Genomic DNA, 18,608 nt, shown 5'->3' on the forward strand with positions numbered 1-18,608 from the left:
TATTCTCATTCATCCTCTGAATTAATACCTTACGGTGGTTCCGGAGACTAAATAGAAAAAGAAAGAAAAAAGTACCCGTTTACAGTTATATTTATTATCGCTGACCTTATTTATTTGATTCCGGTACTTAATCTTGTCACTTTTTTGATATATTGTTCTACAAGTTAAGTTATCGACTGCTGTAATTTTTGCCAAAAATTATATTCCGAAGTAATAGTAAAATTCCTTATTAATTTCTTATTTAGTAACTTTCTTAATAGGTATCCGATGAGCGAAACGTCTGATAATACGGAACAAACCGTGATAGCCGTTGTGACCACGTTTACTCGAATGCTGCTTTCTGATGATATACTTCTTAAAATTCGTTACGTATGGGCATCCCCTTAATAATTATAAATCATTAAAATTAATAACAGTATTCGCCCGGGGATCATACCGTTTGGTGTCAGTTTTATGGCATTCTAGGATCGTTTACTACTATCGAACATTGCCGTGGAATGGATTTTTAGTAATCATTCATTTTTTCCTACAGGATTACGTTAACATAATCTCGTCTGAAAAGTTTTACAGAATTATTATTTCCCTTCTAGCGATCATTGAAACCGGTATGAATCGTTTGACGTATAAAATTTCTTTCATTTTTTTAGGTACGAATTGTACGGTAGGCGATCAAACAAGTCCAATTATATGTATACGTAATGGGAATGCGCATTATCAGCAGCACAACGCCTTTTTTTAACTGCCCGTTCCCGATTTCGGATAACGCGTTGCAACTTCCGGAACGTTTCACATTAGTCTAATGTATTGAGAACAGCTCTCCCGTGTATAATATAACGTTAACGGTAATGATTTTACTTTAATAAGGATAATAATCATGGTTTTTTTTAAATATAAATGCACATTTGTATAAATTTATGTTGATTGGATTACATAAGTTTTAAGTAGCCTACAGTATTGATTGTTATTAACATAAAACTTGTAAGATCGTGTATTACTTGCTTTTATTAAGATTAAGTATGTTATTCGAGAGAAGTGAAATTACGTATATAATTTATCTAGTACTTGTTAGTAAGGTTCTAATTTAAAATGTAATTAATAACTTATGGTTTTCTGTATTGATAATAAATTTTTTTGTTTCGATGCGATTTTATTTTGGTTGCCCGTTTTATAAATTGCTCTATTTGGCTTCACTTACAGTTTTTTCCTTCATTCATTCTCTATCCAAATTAATTAAATAATTTGCAGGCCTAATTATGTAACAATCACTTTCTTATCGATTGTTATTACTGTAAGTTTTTTTGTGTACTACATTTATTTCCTTTCCCTGATGGGTATCGTAGAAACATATTTCTTTATTGTTTGTAAATATATTTACGTAAGGTAGAAATAATATTTAAAAAAGTAACTACTATTAGGTTTTGCTCTGCTAATAAATAAAGATATTATTTTTGTTACAGGTAATAATTTAAATTCTCTTTGATGCTGAATTGTACTGTAAGTATTTAGAATAAGTTTTCAGTTAATTCTGTTATTGATCAATAAATTCCTTATGAAAGCATACTTGTATAGGAAGAAGCAGTCCTTCGTGTAACAAATCAAAAATGAATATTTTTAATCTTATTATCTTATATGGTCTTAACCATGTTAAGACCGTCAAACATGAAAAGTGAACAGATGGTTGACAGTCCGTCACACCCATCGAATCAAATTAAGTGATTTACACGATATAATCATCCATGTAAATGGTTATACCACACCGCTTTCTTACTGGCAAAAGTTGGAAAAAGCATCTTTTCTTTTATCTATGACCCCAGAAAACCTGGGAAAAAATTGATGAGAGAGAAATAAAACTTTCAGTTTCATGATTAAGTGATAGAAATGTACAGTTACGTAAATAACCCAGTATTTATGGATTGTAACCGTGCCACTATTTTTGTTACTGATTTGCTGGTTTGATAGGCAACACCGTAAACGTTCGTTTTTAAAGCGTACAGCATTTTATGATTTTCAGTGTGATTTAGTCCGATTTTGTGTACTTAATTTTCTTAACAGAAAGAGGTACTTTAATTTGTTCTTTTTTTAATGGCTGTGAAGAATTATATAGCACCTGAGGTACAAAAGAGCCAGTTGTGATACTTTTCTTTGAGAATAATAATGTTAATTAAAAACAGTCAATTTTTATTGCGGGCAGAGAAGGAGATATATAGGCTGAATATTACCTGCATTTGAATTAGATCATCTGATATGCAACAGCATATTTAATTCTGCGACAAAAGAAAAGTGAAAAACCTCTTCCAAACTAGCCTGAGATAAGACATTGCATTGTAAATGCGTAATCGATAATTATGACGTTTTGGTATTTAAGAAACTAGTTGTCAATCTGTCGGCATTATGCTGTTTCGGAACGCAAATTTCATAAAATTTCAAAATCTAAGAAAAAATATAGCAGCGAAACATGAGACATTTAACATCAGCGAACTGGCCGGCATATAGTTATATATCAGACCGCTCAGTCTATTGTTCTTCCGCTTATGGTTCTGCTTTCGACATTACAAAAGTTCGCGTTCATCTCGTCCTTTTCTAAGTTCTTCAGAAAAAATGAGTTTTACCCCTATGTTTGTAATAATTATAATAGTTTAACATTTTGATTGGACAGATGAACTTTTTTAAAATGTTCATGCTTTTATAATCGCGTTTTATGTACTTCTCTCGATGTAGAAATTGGTTGATTTTCATAAAGCTTCCAACGCAAATTAAATTAGCGTACATAAATAACGTCATTGAATTAATCGATGTAAATAGTACCGTCTCGTGTCAGATGGTCTGCAAACTATTAGTTATAGTAATACGTAACTGTAAAGTTATACAATTTTATTTTTATATTCCGTCCCTTCTAATTATTAAAATCTGCTCAATTAAATTGATGATTAATTAAAATGATCTAATCGTTCATTTTAATCTGATTTTATCGTTTTGGTTTACGAAATTATATTATATTTTCACCGACAATGATAGTTGATTGCACTTTTTCAGCCTAATTTTTGTCGTTTGTATTTTCTTTTTAATTTTCGATTGCGGCGGCAGCTTTTTATGTAGTCCATTTATAGTTAACCTATAATGATCGGTGTATGATAGTAATCTTCATGGAGAGTTTACAAGTGCGCACGTCTTCTCCGGGGGATCCTTTCCGTTTGAGATATAAACTGATATCCTATTAGGGTGTATTTTGTGTGCTGATTATATTGTACGGAGCCTGTGTAGTACTGTCGTATTGAATGTATGCCACTTTATAATAACGAGCTGTCTTTAGCACAAAACGTTTTAAATTGCCGGTCTTGTTGTTTTTCTTTGGGAGTGAGGACCGGTAGAGATCTCACTACAGAAGACGGTTCTCTTTGTATTCTCTTCATGAAATGATAGGATGGCAAAATAGCGGGCTTTGAGGAAAGTAAACGGACGTGGGTAGAATTGTGGGTTTTCATTGCGAGCTCGTCGAGCGTGGGAGTAATTTGTTTAAGGGCCGGTCGCCGGTTCTTACCTGTACTACTGGTTGCTGAGATGTGTTGCTAGATTTAGTGTGCGCATTTGTGTGCGTGCACGTTCTGTGTTTTGTACTTTGTTTTGTAGCTTCCTAATTCTAAAAACAAATAACCGTATGATTTAAGTCCTACTGCTTACCACTAATACATATTTATGAACGAACCGAAGATTTGTTTCGTAGATGTACGGTCGTAATAAATTTTAAATTTACATTCGATGGAAATAAATGAATTTTGATAAGTAGTTCGAATTATGATCGGTGTAGTTTGCTACAGAAAGAAACGACCGCCTGCTGATTTCGGTTTCATTGTTTGCAAGTGCAATAATGGATAGAAAGTTTAAGTTAGAAACATTATTTAAGCGTTTGGCTGTTTGAATTAGCACAGGAAAATTTATGTACTCTCAATTTGTACGAAGATGTTTTTTTTTTTATTAAAAAATAAATAAATAATTAGAGATCGCTTAAACATACGTTACAGATTTCTTTAACTTTCTAAATTACGATCTCATATTATTTATTTTTTTATGGTAATGCCTACTTTAAATCACGTTGTTAAGACGTAATGGCAAGGTAAAAATGTGTGTAAGCCCTTCCATCATTCAGTAACGACGATTAATCTGGTTGGTATTATTCAAGTTTATTTTTTATTGATATTGCTGTATAATATTCCTAAATCGCTGGTGATTGTTCGTGCTGATTTAACAAGTCCGAAGCAGGAGGATTAGATTTTATTTAATAATCTTCAACGGAAATATTTTAAGGTTCCGTCTATAAATTGTAAAATAAGGTATTTTGTGTGTATTCTTCGTACTTTATAAGCGTTTAAAAAAAATTAAAACTTGTCAAACATCTTGTATTTATTAATTTATTTTTTAGAGTTGTCCTTTTAATTTAAGAAAATATTTCTTTCTAGAACTATTGACATTTTTAATATTCCTAAAATAATGTTCTTGATAACGGTATTTATCGAATTTTCGATAACAGATCACTGTTCTCAAATTGTGATAATACTATTAATTCTGGAGTCACAACCAAACTGTGATAATGGTAGAGTTTCAGATTTTGCGTCAACAATCAATTCTGATAACTCAGCCAAATTTCGGGTTCTGAAAGAGCCGCCCGACATAGTATTCTAGGTGGCGACCGCAGAAAATTTCGAACGTCAGATTTGGCACTTCTCAATTGGGCCAACCATTATGATATGTTGGTTGTAGGAGTGTTATGTAGTTACAGAAAATTTGTATCTCTCTCTCTCTCTCTCTCTATCAGAAACAGAAATGAAAAATTATTATTATCTAAGGTTCTTGTATTTTATTAAAGCGAGGATTTTTCTTTCCCAAACAACAGACTATATTGATACTGATAGAGCGGCTGAAAACAAATTGTAATAGTTCAGCTGAAAAACAGATAACATATAAATAAATATGCATTATAATTTAATGACCTATAAGGATAATTAAAATTTGAATTTAAAAATCATTTTGGAAAAGAATATCCAAATATTATCTTAATTTTTATAATTAGTTAAAAAAATAAACAGTAAATAATGAAATATTAAAAACAATAAGATATTCAATAGAAATATGGAAGTAAACGAGAGAGATTAGATAAAACTATCTCATTACGCGTAAAAGAGATAATAAATGATAAGAAATAAATAATTAAAAAATAATAATTCCTTTAATAGAAACATAACATTTTTATGCTTTAATTAAAATGTAACAAACAATTTTTTTAATCCAATTTAAATGTTTAATTAATGTTTATTTGACCTCTTAGGATGTTTATATGTTTATTTGACCCAATAATAATTGAATATAGGTCAGTTAAGTGTGCCTCATCATTTAATAATAAATACGTTTAAATTCCACGAAATTATGTCTTAAAATATTATCAGTGACGGTTATAGTAAGGTCCTGCTCGTAAAATAAAAGTGTAAAAAAATATAAAAAAAAGGAACTGAAAATAATTTTTTACTTACGAGTTTATAATTTTCTATGTATAATTAATTAATAGGGGAAAATTATTTCCTAGTACTTGTTTGTCAGACCAAGAGTTTTTATAGGTAATGGAATTGGTACTGTGTTTTACGTACTATTTTTATGTTGGTACTGCATTTATAAGTAGTGGAATTGGTTTCACTACTGCTCTTTTTATCTTTCTACTTTACTGTGATATTACTAGCATTAATAATGCCGTAATTATTGGAATTTTATAAGAATACAGTTTTAAACGTCATTGTGATCGTCGTATATTTTGCCTTTTTTATAATCTACATTTAAACTTTTAAATTATGAATAATATCATTATGTACTTTTTACCAATAAAGAAAGACGCAAATTTACCCGCGTCTTAAAATAGAATCTAGTATCGTTGACGGCGGAATCAATACTAAAAGGTTAGGTTTAGGAAAATATGTATATACTCGTATATCAGTTACAAAAATGTTGTATCTGGCAGTAAAAGTACCTTACTAATCATCATGCCAACCTTCATATGCAGAGAAAAGATGGAATTTATTTTTTCCTGACTAAACTTCCGTTGAGAAGTTAAAGGCGTGAGAAAATTAACACGCTCGCAAAATTAAACTGAAATCTATCCAGCCGCAGGCAGGAAAATAAGTTTTCTATTTCAACTACATTAATTCGATAGCCAATGTATATAACATATTTAATATATACATAAATATATAAGAATGTGTAGGTTTAATACATATAATCTAAAACAATTAAATTATTTATTTTAAAATATCTTTTTTAAGATTCTGTAGGATTCTTTTTTTTGGTTTTATATAAAAATTAGCAGCGTGATTATAATTCGTTTCTTAAATATTTCACACACAGGGACAATGCAGTACAATATTAAATTGGGTTTAGATTTTTAATTTAAATATACTATTTTCGTAAACCTATATGAAATATTACTTTTAAGTCTTTTTATTAATGTTAAAATTTAAAACGAAATATCTGTTTATGAAAAAATTGTGAAGTTGACAGTTATTAAGGTTTAGGATGAGTTTTGATTATGAGGTTTCAATTTGTTTGAAGCATTGTTTAAATGGCTTATAGCATTTTATCGAAGGAGTTCCGAGCATCATAAATCATAAGAGTTAAGATTTTCTATCGTTTTACATATGTACCAGATGTGGTGAAGAAATGACCTGTTCTCCACTTTCATCTTAAGTATTCACTAATCTTAAGAAAACGTACGCGTATACCAGAGGTTTCCAAACTTATTTTTCTCATAGACCACTTTCAAAATTTTGTGGTTCCGGTGGACCCCCTGCAGCTACATTTCTACCATATTTCCAGTCGACGGAAAATGTGAAGATTAGATCTAACTATGAAAATTTGCGTTACGGCTGAGTTCCACGAACTAACAGCTTCCGAAAAAAAGTTAGAATTGATTGGTTAATTTTTGATTGACTGTGCTGTGAGTGGATGTCAAAAAAGTAAAGTTGGCTAATCAAAAAAAAATGCTTCCATCCAACTTTACATTTTTGACATCTACTCACAGCACAAGAAAGCAATCAATTCTCACTTATTTTGTTTAGAAAACTTCCCATTCAGAGTGGCAAAAAGCAAAAGAAAAATAGTATATTTTTTGTGTTGCATTTATTCAAATATGTAATATTTGGAAACAAATGAGTAACGTTTATCCTTGGCAATCGTATTTGTAGAACCTTGCAAGGTTTGAACCTTGCAAGAATTTGTAGAACCTTGCAAGGCAGGTCAGGGCAGATACATATTAAAAAAGCTACGCCTCCGGCTGCGGACAGCAGAACAGTAGTGGTTAAGGCGGCTGGCAAGTCATATGCTGATCTTTTGAAGTCGATGAAATCGGTTGTTAACAGAGAAGAAACGAAGGAGGTGATATCTCTTAGGAAGGGTAGGAGTGACGAACTACATGTGAGGATATTGGGGGCTCAGAATGCTGAACAATTCACCAATAACCTAAGAGAAAGGGCAGCAGACTTACAGGTCGATGTGCGAACACGCGCTGGAAGACGAACTGTGGTCCATATCAGAGATGTGGACTCGGATACAACAAGAGATGAGATAATGGCTGCCATCACGAAGCGTGTGGGGACCAACGAGGAAGTGAGGATTACGTCGCTCAGTAAAGGGTTTGCCGAAACGCAAAATGCCACTGTAGTTACATCTTATAGAGCTGCTTGTAAGCTGATAGAAGAAAGAATCCGTATTGGTTGGGTAAGCTGCCGTGCCTATATTAGGGACGATAGTGAAAGATGTTTTAGATGCTGGGGATCAGGGCACCAACGACAGGAATGTAGGGGTCCTAATAGAATGGATTTATGTTTCAATTACGGCAGTAAAAAACATAAGATTAAAGACTGTCAGGAACCTAAGATTTGTCTTGATTGTGGCAGTCATGATCACAGGACTGGGGCCTGGACATGTCATAAGCATGATTAAATTTCTCATGGTAAATGCCAACAGAAGCGCATTATCTCATGACTTGGTAAATGAGCTCGCAATGAAGGACGACACGGATCTGTTGGTAATAACAGAACCAAATATACATGAGTCTGCAAAGGCGGGCTGGATTGTGGACACGGTAGGCGATGTCATTCTTAGGAATTTTAGCGGTAGAGTAGCATTAAACTTTAAATCGAGAGATGAGGGAGTTTTAGTGGTTGAAATGGATACTGTTGTCGTTGCGGTGGCATACGTGTCTCCCAATATATCTATACAAGATTATGGTAGATTCTTGGATAGTATACATACAATATTGACTAGAGAGGCGAGAAAATTTATTTTGCTGGGTGACTTTAACTGTAAGTTAACGCTCGCAGGATGTACATATAACAATAGGAGAGGAGAATTGATGGCAGACCTGATAGAATCATTAGGAGGATACTGTATAAATGATGGAACTTCCACTTTTGTAGCTCGTGGGCATCGGTCGATTCTAGACTTAGTAATAATAGATGGGAGATTCCTGAGATACCAGTTTGAACTTACAGTCTTGGATGATGACATTTCTAGTGATCACTTTCCTCTGCGTTTAATTTTTAAAGATAGTAACTACACTGCTGTTGACAGATTGATCTGTTCAAGACCTACAACTCAACAGATTGAGCGGATAGTTGATAAGGTAACTGAAAGAATTCAAAACATGACTGAATTGACGCCTGAACTGGTTACTGTCATCATACAACGAGAAATGGATAAAGAAATGAGAAAGTCTAATACCAGAAGGCATGTTTATTGGTGGAACAATGAGATAATGCGTTTCAGAGAAATACTACAGAAGGCTAGAAGATGAAGCAACGATTAAGGCCTAGAGGAGGTCCTGAATTTGAAGCGGCAGCCCAGCAGTATGTAGAGGCTAGAAGGCACCTGAACAGATCTATCAAAAAGTCTAAGAAAGATCATTGGGAAAAACTGTGTAAGGAATTGGATAATGACCCTTGGGGTAACGCATATCGTATTGTTACGAAAAAATTTGGCAGAAGATTACCCATATTGGGCAAAGATCAGGCAGAAGCGCAAATTGAAAACTTGTTTCCATGCAATGAAGAGATAATAGATGAACTGCCGGAGTACGAGAGAAGAAGGTTTACGTCAGCCGAAGTAGTCGGTGCCATTTGTTGTCTCAATAACAAGAAAAGTCCAGGGCCTGACCGTATACCTTCTGTCATTCTTAAAGGATTGGTCCAAAAAGCACCATGGGAAATGACCGATATTTTAAATTACGGGATGGAGAATGATTCATTTCCGGAATGCTGGAAGGAATCAAGAGTTGTTTTCCTTCCAAAAAATAACGAAGAGCGAGAACTGCCCAGCTTTAGGCCGCTCTGCCTGCTGAACAATATAGGTAAGGCGGTAGAGAAGATGATCGCAGCTAGAATTAGAAGCGAGATAGAAGAAGGGCAAGGAATAAGCCAAAACCAATTTGGTTTTTGGAAGGGGCGCTCTACTGTATTAGCGGCAAAAAAAGTAATAAACTGGGCCACACAAGTGAAGAGAGGCACTTGGAGATCTAGAGGCGTTCCGCTTCTTGTCTCCTTGGATGTAAAGAACGCTTTCGGCTCCATTAGATGGAGCCATATATATAATGCATTATCGGCAAAAGGTATCAGCCCATATCTAAGGAGGCAGGTGGCGCGGTATCTTGATGACAGGAAATGTAAAACCAACACGCACGGCGGTGAAATACAGTTTAGAATACATGGAGGAGTGCCCCAAGGATCGGTTCTGGGCCCACTATTATGGGTGCTGACATTTGATGAAGTATTGAGACTGGAATACCCAGAAGGAGTGGAAGTTATCGCATATGCGGATGACCTGGCTGTCCTTGTAAGTGGTAGAGAACCAGTAGATGTACAAGAAAGGGCTAACCAGGCATTGAAATGATAATTAACTGGCTTCGAGAAAAACAGTTGTCGCTGTCTGTTGGCAAATGTAGGTATATCCTATTTACGGAGAAAAGGAAAATTCACAGACTTAATGTACAGATTAACGGACAGAATTTACTTGAGACGGATAAGTAGAAATATCTGGGCATTACGTTCCAGAAAAACTGTGAGTTTACTGAACATATACACAATGTATGTCGGAGAGCGGATAAAACTATACAGGCATTAAATGTTATTATGAGTAGGCAAACAGCACCAAGGGCCTCAAAAAGACGAGTAATAGCGTCGTCTGTCGTATCTGCGCTATTATATGCGGTGCCCGTTTGGTGGCCTTCATTACGCATCAAAAAGAACTTAGCATGTTTGGTCAAAACTCATAGGAGGTTGTTGCTCGGCGTAGTGTCAGCATATAGGACGGTCTCCTATGAGGCGTTAAGTGTTATCGCTGGCGTACCTCCAATAGATCTGATGGCGCAGTACAGATTTGAGAAGACACAAGGTGTAGAAACACGGGATGCTAAGGAAAGAATGCTTGTTAGATGGCAAGAGAGATGGAATGTAGCTACCACTGGAGAACGTACTAGAAAGCTAATCCCCAACTTAAAGAAATGGCTTAACAGGGGACATGGTGAGGTTAATTTTTATACTGCTCAGTTCTTCACAGGCCATGGTTGTTTCAACCATTATCTGTACAAAATCAACAGAAGACAGACACCGACATGTATGTATTGTGGCATAGATGATGATGTTGAGCATACATTTACGGAATGCGTTAGGTGGGAGGTGGATAAGCAAGATGTGGACTTATCCAATGCAAATGAGAGAACCAGCTTAAATATGATAGCTAGCGAAGAGAATTGGAATAGAACAGAAAGAATAATCAGAAAAATACTCATACAAAAGAGTGAGGATGAGAAACAATTGGGGTATTGATTATAAATTAGGGCAGGGTGGACAGCCCCAGTGGTGAGGGCTGACATGCCTAGGTGTGTCAGTTCCAATGATCCACTGGGGACTCCAAGGGTTTGTCGGAAGATGTAAGAAGATGTGGGAAATGAAGCATTAAAAGACCCAGTCGCCACGTCACGGCTGCTCAAGGGATGGCGTGCGAAATACATAAGGGCATTATAAAAATAAAATACTGTGACTCAAAAGAACTGACCGGTGAGCCGACCTGCCATGCCGGACTTACAGCCGGTAGGCGGGAAGGCTCATTAGAGTATAACAGGCACTCCCCTGGGTGGCGTAATACCACACAGTCGATCCAGCCCAGGGGAGTAGAGTCGGAAAAAAAAAAAAAAATCGTATTTGTATTAGTGAAAAATCAAACAAGTTCATGGAAGATTGCTAGCACACACACCACAAGTCGTATTTCGTCCCTTTGCACGTCTGAACAAGCGTTGCGGACGGCGGCGGCGGCAGCGGCGGCGCTTTGCAAGTCTCGACACGTTCGTTGTACTGAATATGGAATATGCAAGCTTTTACAAGTAACAGTCGCTGAGCTTCTCAAAACATTATCTGCCTAGATTGATACGCAAAGTCAAGCCAACATTTTAGTTCTTCACTATCGAAAGCAGATGAATTTTCGTGGACCCCGCTTACGAATTGTGAACCCCCATTTTTTTGTCACGCCAACGTAGACCCCCGTCAAGTCTCCCGTGGACCCCTGGGGGTCCACCTGGACCACTTTGGGAATCAATGGCGTATACAATTCATAATAGGCACACAGACGCTCTCAATCTATCTTTCTGTCTACTTATCTTAACAAATATTGTGCTTTTTTATTGTTAATGACAACAGAACTGAACTTAATTTAGGTGTTGTCTTTATTTTCGATAAAAACGACTTTACCTCTGCTTGGAAATTTGTTGTGTTTTTATGGCTATTTTACTTCTGTAAAGTTAACTCTACCTGAATTAATCCACGGCGTTCTTACGTAACGAATCTATTCCATGAAACCGAAAATCTAGTCCAAAATCCTATTAGCTGTGCTTGGAACATCTTCCTTCCGCGTTCATAAACAATAGTAATATTTCAATTTAGAAATCACGACTAAGACGACCCTAATCCAATGACTGAATCTGTTCATGCCTATACACTGATACCCTTATTTGCAAATAAAACCAAAAATTTTATCCATGTATTTTTAAAAAATATAAACTAGATACAAAACTATTTATCATGTACTATTCTTTCTTTAAACAGACGTGTTCAGTCTGTTCTCATTCTTACCGTTTACATAAACCTTATTCCTTGCAAATATACAGAGTTCGGTTTGCCCCAATATAGAGCTGTAAACATGTTGGCCAGCGGTAATCCGTTAATAATTCTTGTATTCCGTTTGATTTTTTTTTTTTTTGGTATGTTTAACGGAATATAAATTGTTACCAGTTAACTTTCATAGAAATTTACGAGTAACATCATAAACAGACGATGAAACAAATACTTCTAGCTTTATGAAATTATCGTTAAATGTTTACATACTTACTATTTACTTAAGTAAACCTTTTAAATTATCGACTTGAACACTTCAGAAGGATCTGAATTTGGTTACCATAAAATTTTTTCATTATCATTATATTTATATTATCATTGTAAATATATTTCTCTTATCTTCCCGAATCAATATTTCGGTATATAGTTTAAATAAGTTCTAGGATCTAAGGTTAATAAATTCGAAACTGTTCATAATTGTTTTACAGTTTTAAAAACATTTAAAAAAAATAATTTTACATTCTTTATGTTTTCTTAATTCCGATGTTATATCGTAATTTTATATTTTCGATTATATTTCGTAACTCTCAGAGTCGGACGTTCGACGTCAGTTAATATTCTTATCCCGGGTCGACTACTCTTTTGGGTTAAACCGCACTTAAAGAAAAATTTATAGCAGTATAAATATTGAGATAAATTTATTAATTGTATAGGATAGTCTAATTTGCAGTCAGAGAGGGAGAGGGGAAAAAAGAACCTATTACTACGGAATGCAGATAATTGTTTTAAATTTCTTCAGAACTCGCAACAAATGACAAGCTTAAATTACTGCTTTTCAAGATGTGAATTTGTACGCTAAAATATTTTTAATTAAGTATAACTAACATTTAATTACATTTAAGTACGTGGATTTTAAAATGACAGCGTACTCTAATTTTAAAATAGATGTATATTACGTATCTTAATAACATAGAAACTTCTCAAAACTTGTTTTCTGTTCGTAGAAAAAAAATTAAACTTAATGAGTTCATGATATGACTGTAAAAGCTATAATTTTGGATAAAAATAAGTATGATCGGATTATTACATAAATTCGACAAAAAAGATTGTACTATAAAAACAATAATAAAGAAATTTAACGGGAAAAATCACTTAGAGAATTTATTTTGTTGCGGAATGGTCGTTAAGTGGTAGTTAGTAAACATTACTTCGTGTTTCTATAATAAAATTTAAACAAAATTATTTAAAAGAAAACATTAAAGCTTTTTTTTTTAGTCATTATTCATTCATTCGATCAGTTTAAGGCCATTCTTAGTCCTTTCTGTCTGCGTTATTCTGGAACATTAAAATAATTACTGTCTTTCATTCTCAGTTATATTTTTTATATTGTATTTATGATTTTATATTACTTTTCCATTCGAAAAATGCCTTTTTTATACTTTTAGTTGACCTCCTCTTAAGCACTCCTCCACCCGGAATTGCGGTTGGGAGACTATTTCACCCCCCCCGCCCACCACCCCCTATCGAAAAATGTAATCAAGTTTGGTATAAATTTTTTTTAGAAATGAAAAGAAAATACATTTTCTCGAAAAATACAACTGCCCTTTTCCATTGTTTCTCGCTAAACAGTACGTTAACCTCAAATGTGTTAGTATCACGTTTGTTCTTAACGTTGACGCCATAGCAGTTTTTGAAAAGGCAACTGCTGCCTTTTGGTAATCATTCGTTTGTCTCGTCTGGAAGACACATACCCCTTGTAATAGCACCTGATATATTGTCATGTGCTTCTCTAAGGCGTGCAAGTGTAAAATTGTATGAATAAAATAAAAATGTATTTAGTTTATCTCGGTGGCGGAGTGGTAGCATCTCGGCCTTTCATCCGAGGGTCCCGGATTCGAATCCCGATCAGGCATGGCATTATTCATACGCTACAAAATTCCATTTCCATATTCCCGCTTACTAGGTTTTCTGTAAGGAAGCTTCTGTGGTGAATTAATTCATCTAGCAAAAAAAAAAAAAAACTTCTGAAATGTTTGACATAAGTTGGTTAGTTAGAAATCTAGTTGTTCTATGAGAACGAGAAATGTTTACATTCTCTGCCATCGTCCATAATTTTTTATTTTGTTTATGAAATGCTTGAATTGTGAATAGCGACAATATGTAAAATGTGAAATTTTGTGTAATAAAATAATAATTCAGTTAAGTGTTTAAAAAAATAAGTGTTGAAGTAAATAAGTGTTAAGTGTTTTTTTTAAATTAGATGGTCTTAAAAAGAATATTATCTACAATAGATCATATGCAGTAACCCGCCCATACTTTAACAATTTTTTTTAATCTTATTAAGAATAAATAATTTTGGATACATTTAGAAAAATCATGTAAAGCGATTTCAGATTTAAAAGAGTTCAGTTTAGGTGTACCCATTTTTGAAATTATAATTGTGTCTCGAGTAGGTAGCTGTAAATTACTGGTTGAAATTTTATTTATTTTTAACTATGAATTGTATTCATGTAGATCATTATTATTATTTTTTTTTTTTTTTACACTAATCGAAGAATTTTGGGAGGAGCTATTGTATAATACTAGAGTAGTTTTGTTAGATGCAGCTGTGTCGTGCCTTTGCATAATGACAATGCACGGTAACGAGTAGCGAGCGGACTTCTGACTAAACTATTTAAGCTCTTGAGGAAACTTAGGGAATGACTCGGCACGAAAGCTTTTTTACAGTTCGTATACAAACGCGCTTACCCACGCACAAACATATGCACGTCCTCAGGCTTATGTACACGGATTTTGTTTGTATAAACGTGCATCAAGTGTGAGAACGCCAATCGGTGTATGTACTTAATACATATTCTCCGTTATCGCTTGCTTTACGAAGTTATTTTATCATGCCTTCTTATGATTATGACTTTTCGAGTTTGTATTTCTTTAGAATTGCATATTTAATTTGTGTGCAGCCCGGTTTACATCCTTAAGTGTAACTAAAATTACTCCGTGGAATTTTTAAATTTATATGAAATGAAGAACAATTTACTGGACTCTGAGGAATGAGTAGTGTGTATATATGTCTTAACTTTGTGTATATGTATATATATTACTGTTTTGTTTTTTTTCAAGTAGATGTCTGTTATACAATATTGTCATTGCATGTTTTAGTTATTGATATATTAAATTTTCATGTATTTCTTATTTACGTATGTTTTTTTTTTTTTGAGAGGGGTTTATCTTTTGAAATAGTTTTGTTTAAAAGATTTTTGCTACAGCTGACAAACTGATGAGTAGTTGTTTTTTTTTACATAAATCCTAGAGATTTAAAAAGAAATACCTAGGAAGAACAAAATTTTAGATGTGAAAAAAGAGTCTACGTTTTTCTGTAAAATTTAGTTTGATAGAAAAAAAAACAGTATTGTTTTTCTTTTTTAATGTTTCTTTTAATTATCTTCCTTATTTATTGTTCTGTTTAAACTATATTATTGAGAATTTCGATCAAAATTTTATGACCGATTCTGAAGTTATGAAAACCATACATGGATGTCTTTTTAACGTCTGAATTCCATAAATATGTATATACAACAAATAAATTTTACTAATGAATTGATTTATAGTAACTCCTTCCTTGATTCACACCTATGAATTACTTCCTTGAAAAATTACGCGGGAATGCTTTTGTTACTTATTCTAAATGGAATTATCTTTATTTTCTTTTCATGAGCTTACTTTTCACGATTTTTTTCTCTATTCATATGTGAAGTGTGATATATATTTAAGTTACAAAACTTTTGTTGTAGAGTTGTTTTATTCAATTTTTTAACGAATTTTTTAGTAAAACCTCCGTTAAAAACGTTTTGAATAAATTTATCGCTTATGTTATTTAAAATTATCAGTCGATTATTATATAAATAGAAGCAAAGTTTGTACTAACTATAGAAAATTATTTCAGTGTTTCGCAAAATTTCTAGTATTCTTTGTGTTTTATATCCACGTATTTATTTTTTATCTCTTTGTATGTATTTTTAAGCTGAAGTTTATCCTACAAAAATTACATCGAGATTGATCGGATGTATATAATACGACGGTACGATGCGATGATTGTTGAAAGTGTTCGTCGTATAGCAAATCTTTTTACTCATTTGAAAATAAAATATAGCTCATAAAATTTTGTTTCTTTATTGTAGAACAGTTGAATTGGTACCCCGAAGGCCTTTTTTATATTATTTATTATTATTACTATTATAATATTATGACAATATGGTGTCCGTCATGTATCCTGGACGATGGCCGCTAGTTGTTAGCCAGATTCTTTCTTTTTCCTTTTTATATATTTTTTTCTGTCTTGTCATTAAAGATACGGTCGGCAACATTGTTCAGTCTAATTTATGCGACAAGAAATGTTTAGGTGAGGCAAGACTACTACTTCGTGTATGTTGTAGACTAAACTCTTTTGTAGGTCTATCTGGCTCGTGTATATTTTTGTGTTCATCCTCCCACTAACTCTGTAACTTTTTTTATCATTAAAAAACTTGTGGATTCATTATATCCACTTGTTTTACCATATCTGCTTCTTATTGTATGTCGTGTAAGCACTAACAAGACATTAATCGTTGTCATTTACTACGCTGTGGCTGGAAATTTATTTTTTATTATTTCTAACATAATGATTGTTATTCTTTTCTGGGTGGATCTGCTTTTAATCAACAATTTCGTTTATTTATTGCTTAAAATTACTTTTTCTAGTCTATATTAAAATGTACATCGTGATATAATCATCAGATATATTTTTATAAAAAGTACATTGTGAAAAAATGTTCAGTATTTACAGGATTAATTTTATACTTGTGATTATATATCTTAGAACTTGACTATTTATAAAAACTTCTTCATTCGATTATCTTCCACGTTATGGGTTTGTTTCTTCATTAAAATGCAAAGGTTGCGTTTTGTCCTGTTTTTTTAAACGATATAAAATTTGACTTTTTGTTTTGAAAGCTGTTTTGACTATTGTAGTAAGAAAACAGTTAATTTGAAGATTACTTTTTGATATAATCTATTGTATGTTCAATCATTATTTCTTTTTTTTCTTTCTTTTTAACATTGTATTCCACTCGTATTTTCTACTATGAACCGATCAAATATCTTAGTTTTATTAGCTAAGTTTAAATTAATTATAACTTGAAAAATATTTTTAATATTTAAAAAATATTTTAAAGTTAAAATAATTTTTTCTGTTGGAATATACGTTTGATACCCGTTTTTGGATAAGGTGAGCGTTTAAAAACGATTTTACTGACTGTTTAGGTTTAATTTAGCGGAACATTTATAAAATCGATTACTTCTTTGAAAACTAAACTCCGTTATATTTAACTACATACAATGGAAAACCGTCTACAGCTTTATCCATACTGGACATTAGATCGGATCCACTGTACAGAAGTAAATGATTAATTAATAGCTCGTTTCAACGATCCAATAATTATGTCTGTTTAAGTTTTCATGTTATCATCGTTGTAAGTTTTATTAGAAAAAACGTCGTAAAAATAAGTATATCAGTTAGGATAAATTAAGCTCGGAAAGTTTCCACCAGTGCGTGGAACCGTACGAAAGGCTTTGATAAATGAAGTGCGGCAAGAAACAAAACTAATTTTTTAAAAGCAGTGGCGATTTCCATTTTAAGATACGGCGCTGAGACCTAGATACTAAGCAAAAAAGAAAATAAAGAAGAAAGTAGGATTCAGGTAACCGAGATGCTTCTCTAAAGATCGGTTAAGGGTGTTCGAGATAAGACCGGATTCCCAACGAGCTTATGAAATTCCGAGAAGTTTGTGAGAGAGGAACTGCAAATATTACCAGTTAACGAAAAACATAATAATTGTAGGAAGTTTTATAACCGGCAAGTTGAATGAATGGTAAATAGATGAACCTTTTACCTTAACAGATTTTACATTATGAGCCTTTTACATTGGTAAGCGTGATATAGGTCGGAATCTAAGGAGATAGATGTATTCTGTTTAATATTTGTGGACTGAAATCAGGTTAGAAGCGTATGCCGTGAATTAGAAAAGAATGATGTATTAAGAAAATAGTTGGAAAAGTATAATGTTGCGAACAAGCAGTGCTAATTAAAATAATAACTTAGGTTTAGTACCATAAGTCTTTAATACCATATCTCTTTATCTCCGTATCTCTTTAGAACCATATCTCTTTAATTTTAGTAAAATGTTAATTTTGTATTATTTTCTTAATCTCCAGCTTTGGAAAAAATTATTATTTTCCAATAAAAATGTTTAATATTATTTTCCAGTTAATTTGCGCCAGCATATTTAATTAAAACCTATGTATTCATTAATAGCCTATTTATGATTTTATCGAAAATTCTATAAAAATTAGATCATGCCCTTGTGGCACTAACGTCTGAACATTTGCTCGTATATTCTAGATTAAAACACCTTTTAATATTAAAAGATTAGCGGA

The 18,608-nt window shown here is 33.0% G+C and overlaps 2 protein-coding genes across 2 annotated transcripts in view; both read left to right on the forward strand.

Annotated features, from left to right (window-relative positions):
* Eph (Eph receptor tyrosine kinase) overlaps positions 1 to 18,608 on the forward strand; it is an 807,314-nt gene that overhangs the window by 316,974 nt on the left and 471,732 nt on the right. The gene's annotated exons all lie outside the window — the stretch shown is intronic.
* LOC142317705 (uncharacterized) lies at positions 7,985 to 8,830 on the forward strand. Its single transcript, XM_075354251.1, has one exon. It carries the CDS (start codon positions 7,985 to 7,987, stop codon positions 8,828 to 8,830), a length of 846 nt encoding a protein of 281 aa, XP_075210366.1.

This window comes from Lycorma delicatula, chromosome 1 (assembly GCF_047948215.1).
Source record: "Lycorma delicatula isolate Av1 chromosome 1, ASM4794821v1, whole genome shotgun sequence".
Classification (NCBI taxonomy): Eukaryota; Metazoa; Arthropoda; class Insecta; order Hemiptera; family Fulgoridae; genus Lycorma; species Lycorma delicatula.

Bases quoted from the DNA above. Each gene is read 5' to 3' on its own strand.
- LOC142317705 (XM_075354251.1), top strand. From the start codon at position 7,985: ATGGTAAATGCCAACAGAAGCGCATTATCTCATGACTTGGTAAATGAG.